Consider the following 26,719-nt stretch of genomic DNA (forward strand, 5'->3'; position numbering starts at 1 on the left):
CTAGTGACGACAGTGGCCACTAACTAAATTAATGTAATTTCACAATTTGCATATAACAAATTTCACATGTACAGTCAACAGACTGGTGTAGCCACAAGGCTTAACGCACTAAGTACCCAGTCAACCGAGCGATCAAATTCAAAACCTAGCCAGACCGAATTACTTTCTTATACTTTAAATATTATTCATTTATTTAATTTCACAGTCATCTGTGATGTCATAACACAGCAGTAGTTCAAAGCATATTTGGGGGTACGATTTTTACAAAACATTTTTTTTCAAATATTGTTATTTTTTAATTAACAAATGTGCGTAAGAAAAATATGACTTTAATTAGGTGAAATCTCGAGATACTGAGGGTGACTTTGCTTTACAGCCTCACCTCCTTGACCTTTTATGTTGAAAATTTAATATATAAATTAACCCTATAAATAGAAGTAATCTGACTAAGTTTGGTCAAAATTAGTTCAGTAGTTCTGAAGATATAAGCTGATTTAAAGGCCAACACCATCACATGTGCACACATGCGCATGCACACACACATCTAGTATACATGTATATTCTTTCCTCTAAAGATTCCCCCTCTACCAAGTTTCAAGAAAATTGGTCAATGGGATACTGAGTTATAAGACCAAATACAAACCAACATACATATGTACAAAAGTCCATCTGACAAAAATAATTTTTTGGTTTTGGGAGCATTGGAATAAAAATCTTTTTTCACCAATTACTATTCAATTTATTTAAATCTATTTTTTTTTTTTTTAATTTAAAAAAATATATATCTTTTTAAGACAACTTACAAAAGACCACTTTTTTTCGATTTTTTTTACCAATCTACATACTTTCCCGTTACAGCAGCACTTATCACTATATTGCCTTATCCACTATACTACAGGAGCTCCACATCATATCACAGATGGAAAAGTGAAAATCCATCTGTTTTCTACAGATGGAAAAGTAAAAATTATTATTCTTATTAAACAGCTTAATTTAATTGAAAAAATAAATCTCCTCAAAAGTTTAAAAATTTTAGCTTAAACCAAAAAAAAAAAGAAGGATAATGATAACATTAATTCAACCTTGGTTCAAAGAATAATTCATACATTTTAAAGCCGACTACAATGCTGAATTTCAGTTGAATTTGCTATCTTCTGACTGTAAATTTACAGATTTCTTTAAAAACTTTACGCTGAAGGAAGCGGTTTTCTAAATCAAACATTTATATGAAAATAAACAAAGACACAATTCAAAACAGATGGGGAAAAATATTTAGATATTTTACACTAGAAATAATAATAAGGAAATAGAAAATTAAAAATTATCAAGTATGCTTTTTCAATTTTTAATCTTTTAAAATCTAAGTAATTAAAGTACATTTATTTTTATTAATGAAATATTCATTTTTCATAAATACATTATATAGTATCTAATTTCTTCTGCCGAATAGAATCAGCAAACATTACATTGTTTCACTATTGAAAGGAATACTAATTATTTTTTCTGTTATCTGTTCTGATTTTTCTTGTCTCTGTGCAAATATATAAGGACCTGAGGTATAACAACTCTGACATTAATCAGAGTTGTCTTCTCTGAGAGTAATGATGTTCATATACATCCAGTCCCTTTGCTGAACAAGTAAAGATGCCACTTTTGGTTATAAAGTACAATACTAATTAGTCCTAGTAATTACAGTGTTGTATTCCCATTAAATAAATATTTTTAAATAAAGGATCAGATCTCACGGTATGAAATTAGTACATGATTCACTGTTGTATTCAATTGTAAAGTAATTTCAGATTAAAAAATATTTTATTTTGATTTTTTTATTAGCATATAGTATTTATCACTATAAAAACTACCTACATAAATTAAAAAATGAGAAAAATCATTTTTTATGATAGTCTCATAATTCCTAATTATGCAACGATATATGCCCAATCTCGCAATGTCTCTGTTTGGCTATAGTAAAACTATGAGGAGCACAGTATTTTGTCTTATGACATACATGACAATACTCCATAATGATAACAGATATTTAGATGTATCAAATCTAAGTAAAAACTAGCCGGTCAGGGCTTGCTTTGCTTGCCCAACTGTCTAGAGAGGGGGCTTTGCCCGCTGGACCTCGATGCATTTATTATTTTCATGGTTGTTAGAATATTAAATATTTTACTGATATTCATTAAGGAAAAAAAAATCAATTTCTTCGTTATATTTCTGTTGCCGTTGTGAAAAAAAATATAATAAGTAAAAGGATACTATTTTTTCTTTAATGAATGTTTTTAATTCACAAATTCACTTCTGAAAAATTATTTAATTAATTTAAATTAAGATCAAGTGCCTCAATCTGTGGCTTAAAATCTTCCTGGGATAACACAAATGTATCCTGAAAATTTGAAAGCAATTGGTTGGCTGGTTCTTGCGTGATGCTCTTGCAAACAGACATGTATATAAAATATATATATATATATAAATATAAACAAATTTTTAGTTGATCTCTTTTAACACAGCTCTAACCCCAATGTTTTCCTTTTTTATCCCCAAAACACAAATATTGTTTTTGATAAATTGTTTGTATTAAGAAGTATAAATCGTTCTAATGAATGAACCATTCGAGAAGTATAAATTGTTTGTACACTTCATTCAAAATAAAAATGTGAGCAGCATACAGTAAACAAACCAATGCACCATACTTTTTTATTGGAGAGATATAAAATTTTATTTTAACAATATCTAGTAAGGAATTAAATCTTCAGTAAGAAAATTTGTGATGGTATACATACATTCACAAACACATAAAATGTAAAGATTCATAAACATAAATAAATAAATATAATTTATAGAAAAAAAATACAGAATAAACTTCTTCCTTTAAGCCAAGTAAAATAAGAATTTTATTTGTATAAATAAAATGAAAACGACAGCGATGAATTTAAATTAACAACATGATGTAGATCATGATGCACGTTTTAGTAATTTATCAACTAAGTGTCATCATAAAAACAAAGGTCTATAAAAAGTAAATAAATAAATTTTAACCTCTTAACAGTTAATGATCCAGGATATGGTAATAGTGATGCTAAAATTAACACGCATAAAAACTAAACTTGAAACTGTAAAGAAGTTTGCATGCAAAGAAAAACAGAAAATGAATAATTTTAAAATTACATTAATGGTAATAATAATACAACTGATTAATAACAAACTAAACAAAATAAAAATATTTTAAAATATAAATTTAAAAAAAAATTAGATTTACATAAAAGAACAAAGCTAAAAAAAAATATTATAATACATAGTAAACAATAAACAAAACAATGGAATTAAATGCTGAATTTTTTATGAAGATGATTTATAATAAATATTACTACTACATATTATTATAACTAATCATGAATAAAAAAAAAGGTGAATGAAAAAAACATATTTTTGCCAACATTATAAGACCATACACACACACACACTCTTTCACAAACATAAAAAACAGACTTAATTAAATCCTTTAATATACGAGTATGTAATGAATTGTTGTCCTCGAGTATCTTATTAAATCTGCACTTCACATTTATATTTGTTATTATAATTATGCAAAGTGTGTACAACAAAAATTAATAAAATCTAATGAATAATTTTTTACACGCAACAAAAACTATAAACAACAAGCCTGAATGCAGACAGTATTGTCTAAATATAAAAAGTACGAATGATGTGTTAAAATTATAAAAAAGAATATGGGAAAACATCATGTTGCAGTTTATGTTGAAACAACCACATGAAGAATAAATATTTTTTTTTTACAAAAGATAACAAAGAAAAATAATTTGATTTCAAATGATGAGATTTTTAAAATAATTTTTATCCGTATTAGTATCAAAAATGTATATATATTTGATCATTTTTGATTTCACTGAGAATATGTTTGAAGCCCCAAAAGTGTAAACGAGTAGAAGAACAAAATGAATACGAAAAAACAAACAGAATCATGTAAGGATTCAGATGTTAAATATTCTTTTAGTTGTTCCTGCTAACTCCAAGATTTAACTTATAAGAGAAGAACCTGTTAAGTCAAGCAATACAGTAGAAGGTTGAATAATCAATTAGAATATCAGAATATCTAATTAAAAGAATAATTAGAATATCTAATTAAAAGATTAATTATGTAGTTAGTTGAGATAATATGGAGCAATGAAAGTAGTAAGTATATGGTGAATAAATGACTAGTCCAGAGGCCACCATGAGGTGGTACCTCCTCAACCGGGTTAAGAAGGCTCATACCTCCACTTAAATTGAAATAAAAATGAAACAAGGGAAACACGTGTCAAACAATTTCAATGGATAGAGTAATTGAAAATGAATTTCAGAATAAAAACATTAGGATAACGACAGAGGAGATGGGAATAGGTCCAGGAATTCAAAGAAATGGAGGTCGGAACTAATGGGCATAAACCAAGAAGAAAAGTAGTCATGTGGCACTAACAAATAACAATTATATTCTGATTTCGAACTGTTAAAGAAATGAAAGGAAAGGCACAATTCTATCAGTTGAGTCATTTACTGAAGATAAATGCTTCAGTAATGAATGCTTTACATTGCATGTGAAGCAATGCTCAAAACTGTTTCCTAACAAAGGTAGCAGGCTTAAGACTCAAATCTGTTTAAGGTAGTAGGCTTAAGAAAACGATGGTAATGAAGTGAGAACAGAATGGTGAGATGAAGATTCTGATAATTGTCAGGTTTGGAATGGAGCAGAATGAAGAAATTAACACAAGTGTTAGACAAGAATGGAAAAATATGAAAACCTTATATTAGCCAACAAAAAAAAAGGAGCTGATTAAATGAGTTCTGCAATAAGAAAAGAATAAATTACACCTATCTCTTGTATAAAAGAAATAAAATTTTCCTTTGTATAAATATCAAACCAATGAATCCATCTTAAAAAGTAAATATAAGGAAGAGAATAGCAAGTTTTGGAGATAAATTCATCGTCAACTCCTTTTTAAATAATACTGAATATTACTAAATGTTAAATCTCAACAAATAAAACTCATATGTAACTTTGAAAAATTAATATTATTTAAAAAAAAGGATTGGAAAATGGAGGTACCTCTGAAAACTTAATAAAGAATGAATTAAAAAATCTAATGTGGACACCACATCACTTCCTTGTATGCCTATTAAATTACAAATACACAGTTTTTAAAAGCACATAAAATTTTATTTCATTAATAACTTCCGATATTTTTTCATATTTTTTTTATTGTTATTATTGAATTATTATTTATTGTAAAAATTTGTTTACAATCAGAGGTTAATAACTATTGATAAATCAATATATTTAAATTGATAAGAAAAGTTAAAAATAAAATGGAATGAAGTCGGATTCGAACCGATGTGATTTCCCCTTATAAGATAAAAATATTTCATTATTAAAATTTTATTTGGCTTCAACTCTGGAACAAACAAAAATAGGTACCACTTATGATAAATCGTTGAAAAGCTCTCAATGAGGGCTTATTACTGAAGTTAAGAAAAAGCCCAAAATTCAAAAAAATTTGGATTTTAGGCTTTTTTGGGACACTTTTGGTCTAGACGATTGCAATCAGAAGGGGAAGGTGCACAACTAGATGTTACAATAGTCCTTAATCAAAAATTTCAACATCCTACGCCTAATCATTTTTGAGTTATGCGAGATACATACGTACATAAAACATACATGCAGACGTCACACCAAAATTAGTCAAAATGGATTCAGGGATGGTCAAAATGGATATTTCCATTGAAATCTGAAAACCGAAATTTTTCGCAATCACAATACTTCCTTTACTTCGTTCGTACAAGGAAGTAAACACCAAAGAACATGTTTTATACACCTAAGAGAGCATTCTACATAATATGATGTATAAATTGTGTATGCTACACTCAGATTTTTAATGTAAATAACTTAACACGTCTATTGATACAAATTGTTTTTTTTGATGAATAGTTTTGTCTATCTCCTAGGACATCATCTTTAAACTGCATCGTTTCTTAATCACAGCTTTCTTTATATTTATATGCACGTGCAGCGCATGTGCATTATTTATTCCATAATAAAGAAAATAATAAAAAAACAATAATACCAATACACCATTTTTTAAAAAATTTGCAATTGTTATTGGACATCAGTTTCTAATTAAGAGCATAAATAAATAAATATATTTTAAACAACAAATACACAGAAGCTACAATGATATTCTTTACATGCACATATAAGTGGAAAAAAACATACACCATACATCCACGTGCAATCCAGGACATAACCAAAACAAAAAAAAAAACTGAAATATTGATACATCTCTGAAAGAGAAAACAGTCTAAATGAAAAAAGATGTCCCACAAGATACGATGAAAGTAGTTTACGATAAATAAAACTGGCTGCATGAATAAAGTATATATTCAATAAAAACAAACCTATTAATATGTAAAAATCATATTATTATTATAGAAAAACCGTGAACTTCCTTCATCTATCACTTGTCTCACAGTACTTCTGTGGATTATCTGTCCCGTTTCCCACTATCATTATCCTCGATTTCTATTTTCCTGAATATATACCATGGTTAATAAATAAGTCGGCTAAACAGCATAGAAAAAGAGCATGGAGCAGTTACTCTTAAGATAAGCTTGTTAAAGTAGCAGCTTTATTTTTTGGTTTTGTTCATATATATCATTTCTTATCTAAAGGTTAACAAAACGGTTTGGATAAAAAAAAGTTGAAAAAAAATCTGAGGCCTTCTTAATTCTAATAAAAAAAATTAATAAATGATAAAAAAAGAATAAGAAAATCAAATGAACAAATATCAGAAATAGTTTTAAGAAAGATATGAATGTAATTCAATTTGGACTTATGCTTAATTTGTAAATAAATGATTAGTTAGAAAATACATATTATTTTACAGAAAAATATCAACAAATTCAACTTTTATCACTTCAACATCACTGTTTTTAGCAACCTTTAATTACATACAAAAAAAAAATTTCCAGAAAACCAAAATGCTCCTACAACCAGGTAAAAGTTGTTAACAGTCAGTAGGAGCTTTAATATATTACACCAGAAAAACTAACTTAATTATAACCTTTTTGAAAAAATGCATTATTAAATTTTAATGTTAAAACTATTGGTCCCAGAATTGACATTTTGATGAAACACTGATATAAATTAATATTTTATTGGAAAAAAAACAGTTTAATTGTTATCATCAATACTGCTTAAAAAAATAATAAAGATACAAAGAAAACAATTTTTTTTTGGCTCCAAACAGGTAGCTGAAAACAAGATATAAATGCTGCTGAGAATTAAAAGAAATAAGCGGTTTTCCTAGATAAGATATTTCAATTAATATTTGTTATATCAGACTGAAAGCATCTTTAAACAATCATACTACCAAATAGAATATTCTAAATCAACCACTGAAATGCAGAAAAAAAACAAGATCACATAATCTTAATACTCAAAGACATAAAACCAAACATAAAAAAAAAAAAATTTCATTTCTGAACAGTATCGCCTAATTGCAAGTTTATTCTGTATTTTATTGAAAATTATAAAACAGTCCTTAAAACTGGTCAAACCACTTCCTTATACAAAAATATAGAATAAATTTAATATGCTGAAAACATTGAATCCTACAATATCAATCCAAGGTTCTCCTTACAAATGCAATTACAAAAATATGCTCAGCAATGTAACAGTTAAAAATTACTCTACAGACACAAGTCTTGAGATAATAATAATTTGGACATGACATGTTAATTATTACTTAAAATAAAAAATTAAATTAAAAAAACATTTCCGCAGTTAAAATGACAAGCAATAAAATCACTACTGGTTTTGTTGATATTAAGTAATTTGTTTTACTGCAAGTTATATCTATTGTTGATCCTTATACGGAACAAAATAAATAGCGCTAGATTGTTTATTTATTATCAGGAACTTACAAATATTAATTTATCTTAAAAATTATTTGTTTTGTTTTAATCTTGAAAAAGTTAATGTGCAATAAGGTTAAAAGTGTGTAAATGAAGGCATTTTTGTGATTTATAACCTGTTTTTTATATGGAAGAGATTAATCTTATGAATATGAATACTCTCTCACACTTTCATGCTTTGTTAATGCAATGATAAGCACTATAATTTAAAATTTACTTATGTCATGATTATTACAAATTTTATCAATTATTATTAGACCAAGTAAAGTATAAATGTAATTTTTTGTGATCTTACAAATTTTTGGATATTTAGCGGTTATAATAGCACAGAGCTCTCATTTAACCTATCTTGGAGATTTAAAGGATTTATTTGTTAATAGATTTTTTAAATTTATTTCCAAAATAAATATTATTAAAATATAGTTATGCATATCACTGTTTTTTATCAATCTTTTTTGCTGTTGAATAAAACAGAAAAAATGTGCGATATTTTATTAAACTTAAGTACTAAGTTAACTTAACCTAAGTACTAAGATGGAGTAACATGTTCAAAGTATACAGTAATCTCTCTTTTTTCTGTTTAGCTTTTTGGAACCACTGTAAGGTATTACTTCAGAGGATGATATGTATGAATGTAAATGAAGTGTAGTCTTGTACAGTCTCTAGTTGATGATTCCTGTGATGTGTGGTTAATTGAAACCCAACTACCAAAAAACATCGGTATCCACGATCTAGCAACTTTCAATTTCAAAATCAACAAATCTGCAATGACGAGTTCATCACTAGACCAAACCGGTGGGTTACATCATTAAATCTGAAAAATTTATCTTGAAACACCAAAACAGAATAATTTTATCAGGTAGAGAATCAAAATTAATTTTGTCTCAAAAAAAGATGTCATAGCCTGAATGATAGGCATTAATGTTACTAACAGACGTAATATTTTTATAAAGAAATTATAAAATTTCTGGGAACAAGAGCTTAATGTTATTTTTCAATGATAACAGTTCATTATTGGATTAAATAAATATGTATAAATGTGTGAATACTTATTGTCTTGGTTTTGATTTTGAATTTGAACTAAGTACGGTTAGAGGACTCAAAATACACAAATGGCCGTGATCAGCTATTGGGTTTCACCTCAAAATGGTAGCCAAAATTAAAATTTTGTATTAACCATTATGCAGTAATGGTGTAAACCAGAGTTTCTCAACCTTTCAGTATTTGAGATGGTTTTGAGACGGTATTTTGAGATGGTTTATTTGTGATGAAATTGAGCTACTTGGTCGACATATTTGAGAAATTAAATACCTTTAATCTTCAACTCCAAGGAGAAAATACACATATGTTGGATACAAGTGATAAAGTTAATGCTTTTCTAGAAAATTGGAATTTTGGAGCACAAATTTATGGCAAAAAATCTAAAAATGTTGCAACTGTTGATGGATGTGTTAAAACTTACAAAGCTGAAGAATCACATATGAAAGTTGTTTTTGTAACCGTTGAAAATCATTTAAAGTATTTTCTTGTTGATGACAACTTGGTAGCAAGTTATAAGCGGGTTAGGATTCCATTTCAAAATACTCCTGAAGGTTCTCAACTGCCAAAGAAGAAATCTTCATATATTTCACAGCAAGTGGCAAGATCAAAAGACAATCTAGTAATAAATCACTCTTTAAATTTTGGGCAGGGTAGAATGATGAGTTTTCTGCACTGAAAACAAGAGCATTTCATGTAATACTACCATTTTTAACACCCTACCTACCTTTGCTCCGCAAGACAGGTCCAAGGGAGTCACTAATAATTATTAAACTTGTTTTTAATTTCGTATTGATAAGTTAATTATTGTGCAGTACTGATACAATCCTATTTATAAGTGTATTATATCAGTGTAAATGTGTATTTTATTATTTATTATGTCGGAATGTATTTTGTTTTGCTTTACTTTCAGTAATTAATAAGTTTTTAAAATAATATTTTCTTTTCAATATGCTCGCACCCCCTCAAGGGGAACACACCCAACAGGTTGAGAAACACTGGCGCAAACTATCAAGTTGGTTCACACGCACCAATTTTAGGTTTACTAAAGTGTATAAAATATATAAATATCAATTTTGTAAATCAAGTATAAGAACCCAAAGTAGCAGAAAAACTTCCTTTTTAATAATTGAAAAAAAGAACTATAACTCCCATAAAACCGCAAAACATGAGATAAATAAATAATATTAACTTAGTATATCAAGGACTCAAATAGAATTTATTAAAGCCCTAACAAACTCATTTGTGCCAGCTGCAAATTTTTTTAAATTTACAATTTGAAAAAATTGTTAACAGATACTGAAAATAAACCAACATCATATAAGACTATAAATTATGATTAACCTAATATACAACTACTGATTTGATCGGCAACCAAATAATGGTCACGTGACCTAAGGTAATTTTAAAACAAGGAAATCCCTTAAAGACTTATATAATCTTAATATAAAATAATTGGCTTACAAAGTATTGAAAACTATTAAGTACAGTGAAATTCCTGTTCAAATAAATTTTTTTTTAGAAATAGATTAATAATTGAGAAAACAGTAGTAATAATAATAATGTTTATTTGTGAAAGTCTTACTGCATTTTTTAATGATAACTGGTTTAATTTGTTAGTTTATTTTTCATTTTCCTGTAATTTCACAAAATTATGAGAAAAAAGATTTTAATTTTTGACAACAATTAACTATTTTATACTTCAGTTAATGAGTTTTAAACAATTTTACTTTTTAAGAAGAGAAAATAGCATTTATAGTTAACATTTTATTTCATTTATATTCAAATCGATATACTCAATATCAGAGCATAATTAAGGAGAACTATGTGGTATATATTTCATGAAAATTAATGAGGTATCCTAGAATTAAAGGACACACACACACACACTCTCTCTCACACATACACAAACTAAACATCCTTTTGAAATCAACTGGCAGTTGAAGATAGTTTGTTCCTTCCTCACAGTGCCAATCCTAAGAATTCTAGTTATTCTTCTCACCACACCATTTAGTGTCAATTATGAATAGCTGTTAAAATAATCTATTGTTATACAGAAGGTTTCCTTAGACTTTCCCTGACTACTATAAATATCATGTTGAGCAAATTTTTGAAAATTTTATATTATTTTCTTAGATATAATACTTTTACTAATAATTATAAGAAAAAATAAAAAATACTCTCTTTATTTTGAATATTTAAAAAACCCTTCATTCAATGTAGTACGCAATTTTTTATTTTATATCCAAGTTAAATATTTACAAAGACAGTTTATGAACCGATATTTAGAGCTAATTATTTTCAATATATTTCCTATAATTTGCCCTCACTTTAGTCATGCCTTAATCATTCACTCACACCTTAATCATATTTGCAGTCAAGTTCATTGATTACCTTACAATAAATATGTTATACCAAACATCTTCAAAATACTTATCTGAAAAATTTCTATTCGTGAATCAACAGAAAAAAATATAAATATAGGAGTGATTATATAATTACAATTAGGATATAATATATTCATAAAATTCACTTTGTAGATACATAAAATGTAAGATATATTAAGGAAGGGCTTAAAGTTTTCAAAGTGAAGTCAATAGTCCTCCCGTAAAATATTTGTATAATGCAATCTAACTTAAAACAACATAAAATAATGCAGATATAAAATATAAATTTCACCTAGAATAGATTTTCACAGTAGATAAACAGTAGTTAACAGTAGATAAAATAAAAACCTTAAAAAATATAGGACACAAATGTTAAAAACAGAAACAAACACCATAAACATTAATGTTAACTAATCTAAACACATCCCATCTAAACAGTGCTATCTAATTCTCTAACAGTGTAGTGCATTACATTGGTTGTCTACTCTAAATCGATAGATCACAACAAAATAAATATAAAATTTCTAATATAAGATCACTCATAGAATAAACCAACAAAATAAAGTCTCGTAGATACAAATATGAAGTTTAAAATGAGAGATGAAAAATTCTAAATTCTGAAATAGAAATCAGGAGACAGGGTATGTAACACTTAGTATTGTATTTGAATTGAATATAAATAAAAATTTAAAAATGAAAAAAAAAACAACTAAGTTCTTAAACTTGTTTGCAAAAATATCCATAATGGCCAGTCTGCTAAAATTTAAATACTTTTCAAATTTAATATACAGGTGTCTGCAAAAGATCTCTTATTTAAAAAAAAAATATTTAAAAACTTTATTATGATTAAAGGAGAATAAAAGGAATCATACTTAATTTTTTCCTTATATATTAAAAACAGACAAGGTTCAACATGTTGCCTTATTGGTAGCGCATTACTCTAATTCTTGTAAAGTACAATGCAGCACATTAATACTGATGTAACAACATGTATCATCTCCAAATCTTTAATAATAGCTACTTCTCTCTTTTTTTCTGTTTAGCATCTGGAACCACCGTAAAGAATTACTTCAGAGGATGATATGTATGAATGTAAACGAAGTGCAGTCTTGTACAGTCTCAGGTCGACCATTCCTGAGATGTGTGGTTAATTGAAACACAACCACCAAAGAACACCGGTATCCACAATCTAGTATTCAAATCTGTACAAAAGTTGTTAGTTAGTTTAATACATAAAAGCCTTTACTAGGATTTGAACCTCACAACTCTCGACTTTGAAATCAGCTGACTTGCGATGACAATTCACCACTAGGCCAACCTGATTGGTTAATATTAACTACCTAGAAGTTGTATACAAGTTCCTTGATGAACCCTCTACAATAGGGCATTAATGCAGTTACCTCGGTGGTCAGGGTAAAGGAACATTACGATCAATTCTCCCAATAGAAAATTGTTGTTTAGATATTCATATACCATTAAAACATACAAATGAGGTATGTCATCTTATTAGAACATCCTTGTGCAGAGGATTATTATATTATAGTAAACAGCATGTCAAGATAAACATTAGCATTTACATTTTGTTTCAATAGAAAAATGAGCTGATCACAGTCAGCTAACATGTATAAACAGTGAAATACAGCTTTTCTGAGTCCAAATTTTAACATTTCATCAATTTACTTTCCTCAAGATACAGAAAAATTATTTTATTAAAAAGTTATCCTTCAAAACGATCAAGTAGAATAAGTGCAAAATTCCTATGAGCATTGAATCATCTTGTATGATTTCCTGTATAATTTAATGTTTCTGCAGTACTTTAGCTGAATGAATAATTTTCATTTACAGGCAGCTTTTTGTACTGTGACCTGTGCATATAACGAACAGATGTCTCTTGGTATTTTTGTCAAATAAATGGGTTACTCGTAAACCTTTCTTGTGTTTAATACTTCTTGTAACTACATACTCTTCATGGCAAGTACAAACAACAGACTGTGATGACAATGATCAGTTAAACTTATACTGAACCGAGATATCAATTTCAATTCTGTAAACCATTCAAAATATAATTCATCTTCCCATAAAAGTATATTCAGCTATTAAATGAAATAAACCAATTTGAATGGTTAAAAATAAACCAGACAATAAATTTGCGAATTATATTTAAATATTTATTTATATTTACATTTGTAAAAACCTTTTACAGACACCCAGTTTTGATTATGGATAATTTAAGCAATAAGTGAATTTTAATTAGATAATTATTAATAAAGTACAGTGCTTTGAAATGTGTACCTCTTATCAGATGATGAAATATAAATAATTTAAATTTATTATAAAATTTAAAAATCAGCACTGTACTCTTTAACTGCATCTTTTACCACCTAATGGTTCTACAAAACCTCAGAGTAGTACCTTAAAATAAAAAATCTTAAAATAAGGATAAAATACTGATGACCAAAGTCACATTTCAAAATACTGGTTTCAGTTAATCACTACAGTTAATGAATATTGAATCGATTTTACTATACACTAATGAAATTTTTTCAGTGGCCAATATAGTGACTATAGCAGTCGATTCAGTTTAAATAAAACAATCCACAAGAGAAAATCTTGATTTTACTTACTGAACAGATTACAAGTAATTCTAATTAATTATCTATTCTTTCTCTGATAAATAACACATCTACACCTGATTACAGATATCCTAACTTCTTTCTCTTTTATAACAAGAAATAAGTTTTGTAGAAAGTGAAATAAATGCCAAGTCTAGGATTTGAATCTGGAATTTTCTAGATGAAAGGCTGAAAAGATACTATCACTTTGCTGTGGAGGTCAGTAGAACAGCAACTAAAGTATTATTACAGAGGATGTAAAATACAAAAGAAGGTAGATGTAAGTAAAATTAAGAATATATTTTATTTATTATATAAAGAAAATAACCATAATGTGAAAGAACAACAGAAAAACTCTTTAAGAAACACAAAAATAGAAAGATAAAACTTAAAAGAAATCAAATAAAAAAAAACTGTCCAAATATAGGAATAACTTGTAATAAATATTAAAAAGAAGTGAAATGTCATAGGGCTGATTCATGTAATGAACTGAACATAAGTTGACCACATCAAATATCGTAATCAAATGAACCATTCAGAATAGTTGAAATTATTATAAGAGTATCAATAGAAAAAAAAAAATCAATTTTAATTTTTAAAAAAATCCAAAAAAAGCTGTTGTGATCCATCTTCTACGGGCGACTATGGGTGACACAACATCAAATCCAATCTATTAGTTCTTAACAAGTACAAACAGGTCTTCTTTCAATTTAAACCTAATATTTTTAACAAAAAAAAAAAAAAAATCATACTAATAACTCAGATGTAATATAAAAAAGTACAAATTACAGTAATTAATATTTTGTCCTTGATAAAAAAAAACAGCCTAACAGAACACATTAAAACAATCACTTAAAAAAAACAAAAACAATAGTATTATGGTATAACCCACAAAAAAAAACCCTAGTAACTAAGAAAACAAAATTAATAAAACCAAGTGATACTTTATGTTTTGTTACTTTTGACTGATGAGTTCACAAATAAAAAATCTAAGGAGAGTGAATCTTAAAAACTAAAGGATATAAAATGCCAAAGGTTAAACCTAAAATTAGTTCTGTAGATCACCAAAATTAAACAAATCTGCTTTTGAATACAATCAGCTGGCCAGATCTTTAGATTTTTGTAGAAACAGAGAATTGCCTTTACCTGACAGGTACCTCAGATACTAATTTAACGTGTCTTACAACCACGACATAGAAAATAGTACTTTTAAGACAGACATTATTCACTCCTGTCTGAAGTCTTAAGAAGAAGTGGGTGCCCCTGTTGGGTGCAAGAAGTCAACATGGAATCACTGGCTGACGTGAACCCTTGGTATCTATCCACGGAAAAAAAAGTTAATGAAATAGAACAGGAAATAGGGAATGGCAATAACAACTCTACAGAGGGACTGAGTCTGATTGGAGTAGTTTAAGATCTTGTTCAGGACTACTTTTGGTGGTAATGGAAAAAAGTGCTTTACTATTTTACAAGACGTTATCTCTAAAGTAAAGACTGTTTCATTGTAAAAAAAATTTGTTCTGAAAACTTTGTAATATTTTTTTATTTCTTTTAAACCTTATATTACTTCTCTATATAATCGCCACATGAATTAAGACATTTATCCTAGCAATACACCAGCTTCAATATACCCTCGTCGTATTCTTCTGCCGCCAGTCCATTTAGCTATAGATTAACAGAACTTTTAAGTTCATCGTCACCTGCGAATTGCTTACCACTCAAAAATTCTTTCAATTTCCCAGACAAACTAAGTCCAGACTATATGGTGAGTGATTGTAAATTTTCCATTCAAATGTTCTCAGTAAATCACATGTCGGATCCACAATATGTGGACATGCATTATCATGCAGCAGGACGATGCCATCGGTCAGCCACCCACATCGCCGATTTTGAATGGTGCATCGTAATGTACCTGGAGTTTTGCAGTAGGCTTCTGCATTTATAATTGTTCCACTCAGCATGATATTGATCAGCAGTATGCCAAACTGATCCCAAAAAAGCTGTGGCCACAGTTTGTGTCCAAATGGTTGTGGCTTGACCTATGTTGGTCTGGTTGGTGATCAAGTGATTGAGGATGATGCCATTCACTTCACTGCCATTTTCTCTCTGGCAGTGTAATAAGAAATCCATGTATCACCGCCGGTAACAATTGAATTAACCTTTTCACCTTTTTCTGTGTAGCACATCAAAAATTCCAAAGCAAATCTCATTCGTTTTTTTTTTGTGATGTTCCGTTAAGACGTACAGTACCCAATGTACACAAACCTTTCTAAATGGTCATGAACAATGTGACCGATAATAGGTCTTGAAATATCAGGAAAAAGAAGGGCCAGGTCGGAAATCGTTGAGCGACGATCTTTTCTGATCTCATCGTCGACGTGTTTCACAAGTCCTCGGTGATTGTCGAGGGCCTCCCCGAATGTTCATCATGCATATTAATTCTGTTATTTCTAAACCTTTCACATCATTTTCGGACATTTCTTTCATTCATTACATTATCACCGTACACAGCAACCAATTGCCTATGAATTTCAGCGTTTTGATCATCTAAAAAATATATGACCATGTATTTCACAGTCGGTGGCAACGATTCATTTTATGACATAATAATAACTCACAGGTAATCAAAGATACTACAACATGACAACTTTCAAACAACAATGCAGTATATACATTACTAGCGTGGCCATGAATGACAGGTTCGCCAACTTCAAGGAGATAAATTTTCCAGTGATCTTTACTTTAGAGACATCCCTTGTAAAATAAATGTCTGTTTTACGGATCCACATTGAAGTTCAGGTATTTAATATGTCAATCACTTTAGACTGGAGGAGAAATCCGTATTAAGTGGGTTTTATTAAAAACTTCATTTCCTTCTAATTTGGATACAAATGGACTCCCACTACATGAAGGTTATAAAAATGTTTTCTCATAATTTAATTTATAACTAATTTTTCTAAAATGTATATTTAAAAAATTTTCATTGCGGGCATACTTAAAATAATACAAAAAGTATTTTTTTATGGCAATATTTCCAAAATTAAAGTAGATTTTAAACAATATTAAAATGATTTAAGCAATAATCTGAAATAAAAAAACTAAAACCAAAATATTTTACAATTAAAAAGTCAACAGTGAACCTATCTAAATTACTTTAATTATTACACTAATTACTTCATTTATTTTTTTGGACAACATAAAATTAATCAGTAAAAATGCATATTATTTTAAATATATTTTTTAATTTTATGAAAGAAGACCTGTATAAAGTCAAGAACTAAATGGTTTTTCCCACCTCATCAACTGGTTCAGAATCAGTAGAACCCAGCTGTGTCTGACTCTTCAAAATAGTGTACAGCTTAGCATAAGGAGCCTTGATAACCTGTCACAAACAACATTTTCTCAGCCTACCCAATTTTACATTTAATTAAATACATTAAAATCTCAATACCTTTGAAATAATAAATTAATAAAAATAAAATATAATAAACCTTAATCATTAATAATAATAATTATATACAGCATTGTATAAAATAACAAATCAGCCATTAAGAAAATTCTATAAATTTAATATTTAAAAAATTAAATAACATGGAATGTTACGATTTACATTTTTATAAATTATACATTTATAATGTTATTTTATAAAAAACTATTGCAAATAATTCAAAAGACAATAGTAGAAACATTTCAGTAATAATTTTGGTACCATTTGACATATTCTGTTATCTCTATCAGGACTAAATTTTTATAGCCATAAACAATACACCTAATTTTACCCTGAAACATAGTATTGATAAATACAATACGTACAATAATTTGATTATTTAAAAAAAAATTTCCTTTGCCTGTTGAAAATAAGAGATTGCCTGTTTTCTAACTTCTGTAATAGTTATTTAAATGTCAAAAGTTTAAATTATTTTCTTACAAAAAAGTAAAACGACAATAACTTTAAAGTGATTAAAGTATATAATTTATTAATTTGGTAATATAATTCATTTCAATCGGTTAAAAAAGAAAACAAAACCCAGAATAAATAAATAATCAGTAACTAAATGGTTGCAACACTTCCTGATATAAAAGGTGCTAAATTAATGCAATGTCTTTACTAATTTGTACAGTTGTTGTAATGGTGTGGTTTTAATGCTAGATCAATAAACTTTTACTATAACACTGAAGAAAGATAACAGAAGAGTTACAATTATATTACGCTTAAATATTATTAAAAATAAATAAATAAATTTTAACTTACACTTCGATATTAGTCGTGATATAAAGAAAAAAATGTATATATATTTGCAGAGCGATGGAAAAATTGACTAATAAAAGTCAATCACTTTTAATGTACATATAAATATATATATTTTTTAAATACACATATTACACAGCTATTGCAAGGAACACAATGTCAATGTCAAAATGACAATACATTAATAGTTAGTCATTTGGTAACAGGGACCTTGGTATGTTATATTCTGTGAAATAATAATTATATATTATTTCATTAAAAAATAATAAACATTCATTGTTTACAAATATAAAAAAAAGTTCTCCTTCAACAATGAATAATAAATTAAAATGTATAATTTACAAGTAAATATTAATACACATAAAAAAAATAAGAAACATTTTCTAAACTTTTAACAAAAAACAGATTTCACCTATAATAATAACATAATTAAAAGTGAAAATAAAAAAATTAACTTGGAAAAGAGTACTGTTATGTATAATGCTATATATGAGATCCATTCGAAAATTTTCAGCCTGACAAAGAAAAGTCTACATTTTTCAGAAATTTTTGTTTTAATTTTCAATGTATTCATCTTTCAATTTGATACATTTAGACTATGACTTTTCAACTTCTTAATAATCTCAGTAAAGTGCATTCTGTATAATTCTGCAAAATGAGCAGTTTTTTCATCTTTGACCTCATCATTTAAAGTGAAATTTTGCAAGCCATTTCTTCAGATTTAGGAAATGGAAGTAATCATAGGGAGCCAAATCTAGCGAATATGAAGCATGTGGCAGCACTTTGAAGCATATAAGTCATGGAGTTTTGCAACAATATTTGTGCAAGGACATAGTGAAAGAACACTTTCTTTTTGAGCAGATGTGGATGCTTAGCCTGAATAGGACCCTTCAATCGGTCCATTAGCAAAGCGTAATTCTTCCCGGTAATGGTTCTGCCTTTTTCAAGATAGTTAAATATATATTTTTCAAGGTATATTATAAAATGAAGAAACTCAACAGAAATTAGTCTAAACACCTTAAGAAGTGTAAGTACAATGCATTTTTGATCAACTATTAACAAACATGACAGCCACTGAGGGAAAAATTTTCATGTAAAATATAGTGGGCATAGTCTATTTTGATAACTGCAATATCAACAAGTTCACATACATTCAGTCAATGATCATTTAATACAGCAACATGGATTTTTGTGATGATTTTATCAGTGATAGTGATTTTTCATAATCTTAAATGGATGTACAAACAGATTCAGTGGTCCACTTTCTTACCATCAAAAATGAGGAGAAGAGCCCTTTAAGGTGGACTCCAACTCTTTTTGTATATCTGTCAGTATTATACCTTTTATACAGAATATTTTATAACAATTCGAACTTCAATTTTATATATTTTTCAGAAAATGTGGTAGTGGAGTAAAGCAAACAAGTTTTGACAGACAACCAACTAAATATTTAAAACTTTGCAGCCATCTAAACAATCAACTTGACAAATATCATAGTCACTTGGCCATACTTACATAAGGCCGAAAACTTTCTGCACATTCTTTGTACAATAAGTAGTACTGCCTTCACAAAAATTGAAGTATAGCATTTGTTTATTTATTTTTAATACATAATATATGAAGGTTAATTTATAAAAACAGTACTATTAATTCAGAGTTTTGTTTAATTTGAACTAGTCTAGATAAGCCACATGAAACTTTTTGGACCTTCGTATTAACAGTGCACCATTCATTTTCTCTTCATAATATATGATTACATTCATAACTTATGAGTATAACTGAATTATTTTTTAACATTTAACTACATTATTGGCTAATTGATGCAGCCTATATCTTGCTAAAGATCATAATTGACATGCTCATCTTGGACAGGATCGTAATGTCATGTCACTACCACAAAAACTCCACTAAATATGAATTTAAATGTTGTCTCACTGCATCTTGGTGCTGTTTTATTCTGCCATTTTCCTTTACACTTCAACCTGTCAATGTTTTTCATACATGCACCTTTGCCTGGGTCTACAGTTATACCTATAGTTGACTAAGATGTTGAAAACTAACAGTTTCAAGCAAATCAGTACGATAAGTTGGTCATAAATTAGAATAAAATCTTATCATTCCCTTTCCTTAAAGTTGATTTTGCAATGAATGATTCCGTGCAGAGGAATCTGTCAGGAATGATTCTTTTTTCACAGTCAGTGTGCAAACTGAACAGACTATACACTATCCAAAGAAGCTTGTATCCAGTGTTATTTTTACATTTCATAAAAACTTTTCTGCCTACTTGCACTGCATAATTATAATGAGTTCATAGTATCACAACAGTTCAATAGGTACAGGATTTGACTGCAGATAATGATGTTCAGTTGAAACCTCCAGCCATGAATAAAATTTGTAAAAAAAATGAGCCACTGTTAACCATAAGTATCACATTTCTAGCATAACTTTGAAAAAAAAAATAAAGGATAACATTTGCTGGATTTACTTTTCAGTCTTTATTTTCATTCATACTGTCATTACTGCAATCTTAGACATGTTTTATGAATACAATCCTAATCCACATAAAACAGAATTTCATTGGTTTAGACTGTAAAGGTACTGGACTGAATTGTTGCTTTTATTCTCAATAATAATTTACTGTGCTAATGGTTATAAAAGCAACAATTAAGCTCAATGAACTTGTAAAATATCTGACAAAATTCTGATGAAAGAAAATTATAAATACTTACTGTATTATAATACCCATGTATGCAATTTAATAGTTTTTTAATAAAAAAGATTTAGAAATTAGTTTAAATTTATTTTTTTTGTTATTCACATTGGTAATGTGTGTGTGTGTGCAACTTTTTTTATAAAGAATATTATATTGTGCGCACATGTTTCTATCCAAATTTTCTGATATATAGTTGAACCAATTAAACACTCGATTAGCTTTAAGAGAAACTAAACTGTATTTCACAAATAATTAAAGCACCGATATGTAATCAATTGCATTACCTAAATTATAAACAATTAAATCAATGAAGTTCAATTTTTTATTCATTTAACCTTTTCATATAAATATCATATCATTATTGTAGGAATATAAAATTTATACCATAATCCACTGATTAACTGTTAAGTGTAATGTAACATACCTAAATAATTAATCACTCAATTAGGTGTAATTATTTTTTTTTTAATTTCCCACTGTAACCCACATTCTGCTTTTATAACATCGTAATGCCCAGCCAGTAAATTTGTACAACAGTTCATTTATTTAAGTGAAAACAGTGTAAAAGAAAAAAAAACATGAAAAACAAATATTTAATCACCAACAAGCCCTTAAACAAAGTGAGAGTAAAAACTTAACTATTGTTATAGTGTGAAATGGAATGTACAATAAGAGTTAAACAATCAGAATTCTATTGTAACAACATGAACAATCATTTTTTATTAGCTACTAATAGTGAGATATTATGACAAGTATTTTATCTTCATATATACCACCTTGATATATCAGGAAAGGCTTGAGATTATGAAAACCTTACTAAGAAAAACATGGAAAATCAGATTTAAAAAGAAAACTCAATATTATTATATAAAGTAGTCTCAAAAAAAATTCTAAAAATGAACTTTCTGATGTAAAAAATATTACACAACTACTGCAGTTTTAAAAAAAATTAAAAACATTCATTCAATTATAAATTCTTCCTAACAGAAGAGTCAATATATAACACAATTATATATATCTAACATAACAAGGGTTACTGAATATTAATGACTAAAACGGTTTAAATAACTTTTTAAATACCAAAATGTTCGTAATTTAATGATTGCAGATGTAAATTGTAAACTGTGTACAAAAAAATTACAGCTAGACTTCTATACTTATATCACATAAAATAAAATAAATTTTATGATTTATATCCAATTTTTAAACTGATAAAAACAAATAACTGCAACTCAATAATAATAATAATAAAAAATAAAAATTTAATATTTCTAATGTAATAAAGTTTCTAGATATATATAGCATATCACATTATATTTTTAGTTTGAAAACGAACACGTGTCTTGTGCATTAATATAAATGATAAGCCTCATTAATGAAACAAAAAAATATTTACAGTCAAAGAATAAATATTAAAATATGTACACAAAAGTAAGAAGCTAATTGACAAATATATATATGAAAAAATGAAGTTAAATAGAAAAAAAACTAATCAATCGATTCATTGCTATGAATGCGATGACAAGCAACAAAACGCATTTCCAAAAAAATCAAAGATGTTATTTAAACTTCAATATCATATAATGTGACACAATTATTGTATCAATTCCTATCATTTAACATATCAAACAATACGGAATGACAGGTAATTTTTCTCAATGTTTCATAGAAACATATACTATATTGTCAATTATCATTATTGCTTCTGTTCATTCTAAACACAGAAAACAAGCTTCATTTAAACTACTGAAATGGTGTGCACTTTAAATTGTAGTGATTCTCTTGTTTATCATCCATAAAATGAGATACAGAAAGAAGCTAAATGAAAAACTTAGGTGTAAAAACTATTTAATCCAAAAGAAAATCAATTCACTGACCAAAACTAGCAGTTAACAACCGAATATTTCAAAATGATTTTTTTGAGCAATTATTGCTATATGGCTACAAAATTAAAAACTATCTTAGAAAAATTATTCTGTAATCTGTAGAGTTTACTCGAAAAATCTTGATGTTAAAAAACAACAATTTTTCCATTTCTTTTCTTTTTGGTACAGCATACAATCAGTTTTGTTTTTTATTAGGAGTGAATGGGCTAAATAAATGCATTTTATTTTAAGATATTAAAAATATGAAAAATTTTTAATTTTACTGAAAATTATCAAGAGTTAATGAGGCAAATAATACTAATTTATATTTTAATATCAAACAATAATTAAATGGTTAGTTATCTTAAGTGACTTATAAATGGTTCAATTTAAAATTCTATACAATACTATGCTATTTTATGGCTTCTCTATAATAAATTTCATAAATGAGAAATATTAAAAATAAATAATACAAAATAACAAATTAGAAATTACGCATCAAATCTACAACTAAAACAAAATCTTATAAAATAAATAAATATTAATAATTTTTAACTTACCTCCCACGATTCTCTAGTAAGATCACCGACTTCATCATCGCTGCCTTGTCTTTCATCTGATCCACCTTTACCGTTTCCTTCTTCATTTTCCCATAATTCTGTATCGGAATCCACTAACTCATATCCACGTTCTCGAACAGTCTCTTCGACGAGGTCACCGTATAAATGAGGGACCCACAACATTAAAAACCTATACAAATCATCTACCCTGAAAAAAAAAAACAAAATAATGTCAGTACAGTTATATCATCCATCACACATATAAAACTACCAACATGAAATTCAATCATGAAGAAAACACTTTTATTAAATGTATCAATAGATTTTTCCAGGTAATGATAAGCTTCCTATGGAGTGATGATACCTCAAAGAAATGTAATCAGGTATTATATATAATATAATGTATGGATATCAATTTTTAATAAACAAGTAACAATTAAAAAAGAAAAAAACAGGCTGCAGAAATGAAATTTTTTTTAAAAGAAATTGAAAAACTGTCATAAACATGGTTGTATTATCATGGAAATTACAATTCCAACATAAAATTTTATAATAATATAAAAAAAAGTAACATAATTATTTTTAACAGCAACAATAAGCATGTAACATTTGTTACAATAACAACATAATAGAGTACATTGCAATAAGATATGAACAATAACATACACACAGCGATGTAACATACACATAGAAAATGTTTATACTTTTATCTAAACAAAATTATTATACAATTGTTTTAAATTTATTTAGCAATGCAGATGAGTACCATAATATGCTCTCTAGGAGAAAAAACAATTTGATATTTAAGGAAAATGTTTTAGACAAATTTCTTGGGTAATATATGGATGTGGCAGTGCCTAACAATTCAAACATAACGAGATTAATCGCACATTCTACAGAATGCGGATCAGTTACAGACAAGAAGAGAACAAGTAGACTGGCCATTTTGACTGATGCTAAACCAGCTGAGGTTAAGAATATGATGCAGCATTCGCCTTCAAAATGCTTGAGGTGACTATCAGCATGCTCTCAGATATCTTATGGAAGTGCTCAGAAAGTGATGAAGCAGTTACAGTTTCATGTTAAACGTGTTCACAGTGTTCAGGAATTGAAAAAAATCATGTAATGTACTGTACAAGGTTTCTGTAAGTTTTAAAATTTGGATTTGCAGAGACTGACTGTATTTTCTTCACCGATGAGGTGTGGTTTCACCTTAATGGCTACGTGACAGTGAAAACACTAGAATTTAGTAGACTGAAAATCCACATGTGTTACATGAAAACCCCTTAATTCCTAGAAAATGGGAGTGTGGTGTGCCGTATAACTTCGTCAAATAGTGGGCCCCATTTTCTTTGTTCTTTGAAACTACAGTGAACAATGTTGTGGACCAAGACTTAAACGGTTTATTGCACTTTTTGAAGATGATGAACGTGATTGTTGGTTCCTAAAGGGCAGTGTCATGTGTCATACATCTAATGAAACCATCCATTTATTGCGAATGTTTTTTGGTGAGGATATCATCTCAAAAGAATTATGGCCCCCCCCACGTTCACCCGATATTTGACATCCCCAGATATCTTTCTGTGGGGTTATCTTAAAGGAAACACCTATAAAAGCAGCCACACACACACACACACACACACACACACACACACACACAATGGAGGAATTAAGGAACTATAGAGGAACATCAGAATACACGTGCTCCACAGAGTGGTCTCAAGTAAGTTAAAAAGAGTTTGTACATGCGTTACTAAATGGTGTAGTCATTTTGAGCATATGTTGTGAAAATAAATAAATCTTTAAATTATTACTTATGTCTCATTCTTTTTATTACTTTGATGTGTGCGACTTTTGGATCTCTCTGCATTAAAGTTAAGAATAAAGGCATTTATTAAGTTATAAGGGGATGACGTGAAAGATGATCAGAACCTGCACTTGACAGGAATGAAAAGATAGTTAATTTAAAGGTAAAGAAGAGAAATATGTTGCAAATTAAATTTCAAGTAAATTATAGTTTGTGAATATAATTAAACTATTTTATTGTGATCATTTAATATATTTTTTTCTTTAATACCAATAAATTATGGTGTGAAAAGTGAGAATAAACTTACTTTTCATACCATTTATCCACTAGAGGTAATTTTATTTGATACTATATTTTAAACAGATGAGAGATCACAGAAAATAAAGCTAGCAAAGTATTGCATGACTTTCCTGGCTGCTAAAAATAAAAATTAAAAAAGTTAGAGTTAAAAAACAAATATTTATTTTTTTAGAGGTGGTAAATAAATTTTAAGGAACATTTTTCTATAAATATTCACATACTGGTTAAGATTTAATACATTTGCTTAAGTAAACTTTTCTTTAAATATAACACCCCCCCTTCAATAAAGCCTGAATAAGAAAAAGAAAATCTCAAAATACTTTTCTGCCTTTTATGTCTGGGGCCTATAGTTAAAAAAAAAAATGTAAACATTTATTGACAGCTCTATATATGTTGTATAAATCGTCAAAAAATTTTTGAAAAACATTGAAACCGAAGGCTGATAGAGCAAAAGAACAAAATAATGATATTTCAATTTTAAGAGATGAGGGTTGATTTTTGGAAATTTTTTTCTTATTTTTGTTATATAAGCACTTTGCTTTAATTAAAGTTTACTCTAAAATCCCTCTGAAGAAAATTGGTATCGGTTTTTCCATGACATCCCCCCACAACCTTAATAAAATTTGAAAAAAAAAAATGAATATGATCGATGCCCCATACATATAAATATTTGAGCCAATTTTGAAGAAAATTGGTTTGGTCAATACTGAGATAAAATGCCAAAAGCAGTGCGACACATAAATATGTTCTATTGGTCTAACTGAACTAGCTGAACCCTGAAACATACCCAGCTATGGCAGTTAAGTTATGCGATTCATTTTTAATATCCATTTGTATCTTATGATAAAATAATTCCTTTTTATTGAAAAACAATAACCAAAATTATGAATTTCTTTTTTCACATTTTTAGGCAAAAATCTGATAAAATTTCCAATTTTATGATCGTTAATTTTTTATTATTATTACTATACCTGTGTTGAATTTAATAAAAGTTGAATAGTAGAACTAATTGTTTTGTATTCTTGGGGCTCCCATATTCAAGGGATAGCATTCAGGTAACTTTTAAGAAAATAATCCTAAGTGGTGATAAATTAAAAAAAAAATAACTTTTAAAATTGTTTAAAAAATATTACGATAGCCATAATTCCAAATAAACAAATTTGTAATTTTCTGGCTAATTCTTTCTCCAAGAAACACTAAAGAGTAAGGGCTACAAA

At 27.9% G+C, this 26,719-nt stretch overlaps 1 protein-coding gene across 1 annotated transcript in view; it reads right to left on the reverse strand.

Annotated features, from left to right (window-relative positions):
• mtd (TLD domain-containing protein mustard) overlaps positions 1–26,719 on the reverse strand; it is an 837,104-nt gene that overhangs the window by 176,633 nt on the left and 633,752 nt on the right. The window contains exons 18-19 of the mRNA XM_075380551.1: positions 23,396–23,603; positions 17,304–17,390 (exon numbers count right to left, since the gene is read on the reverse strand). Of these exons, the coding sequence (XP_075236666.1) occupies positions 17,304–17,390; positions 23,396–23,603 (295 nt within the window). The remainder of the gene's footprint in view (positions 1–17,303; positions 17,391–23,395; positions 23,604–26,719) is intronic.

The sequence above is a fragment of the Lycorma delicatula genome, chromosome 12 (assembly GCF_047948215.1).
Source record: "Lycorma delicatula isolate Av1 chromosome 12, ASM4794821v1, whole genome shotgun sequence".
NCBI lineage: Eukaryota > Metazoa > Arthropoda > Insecta > Hemiptera > Fulgoridae > Lycorma > Lycorma delicatula.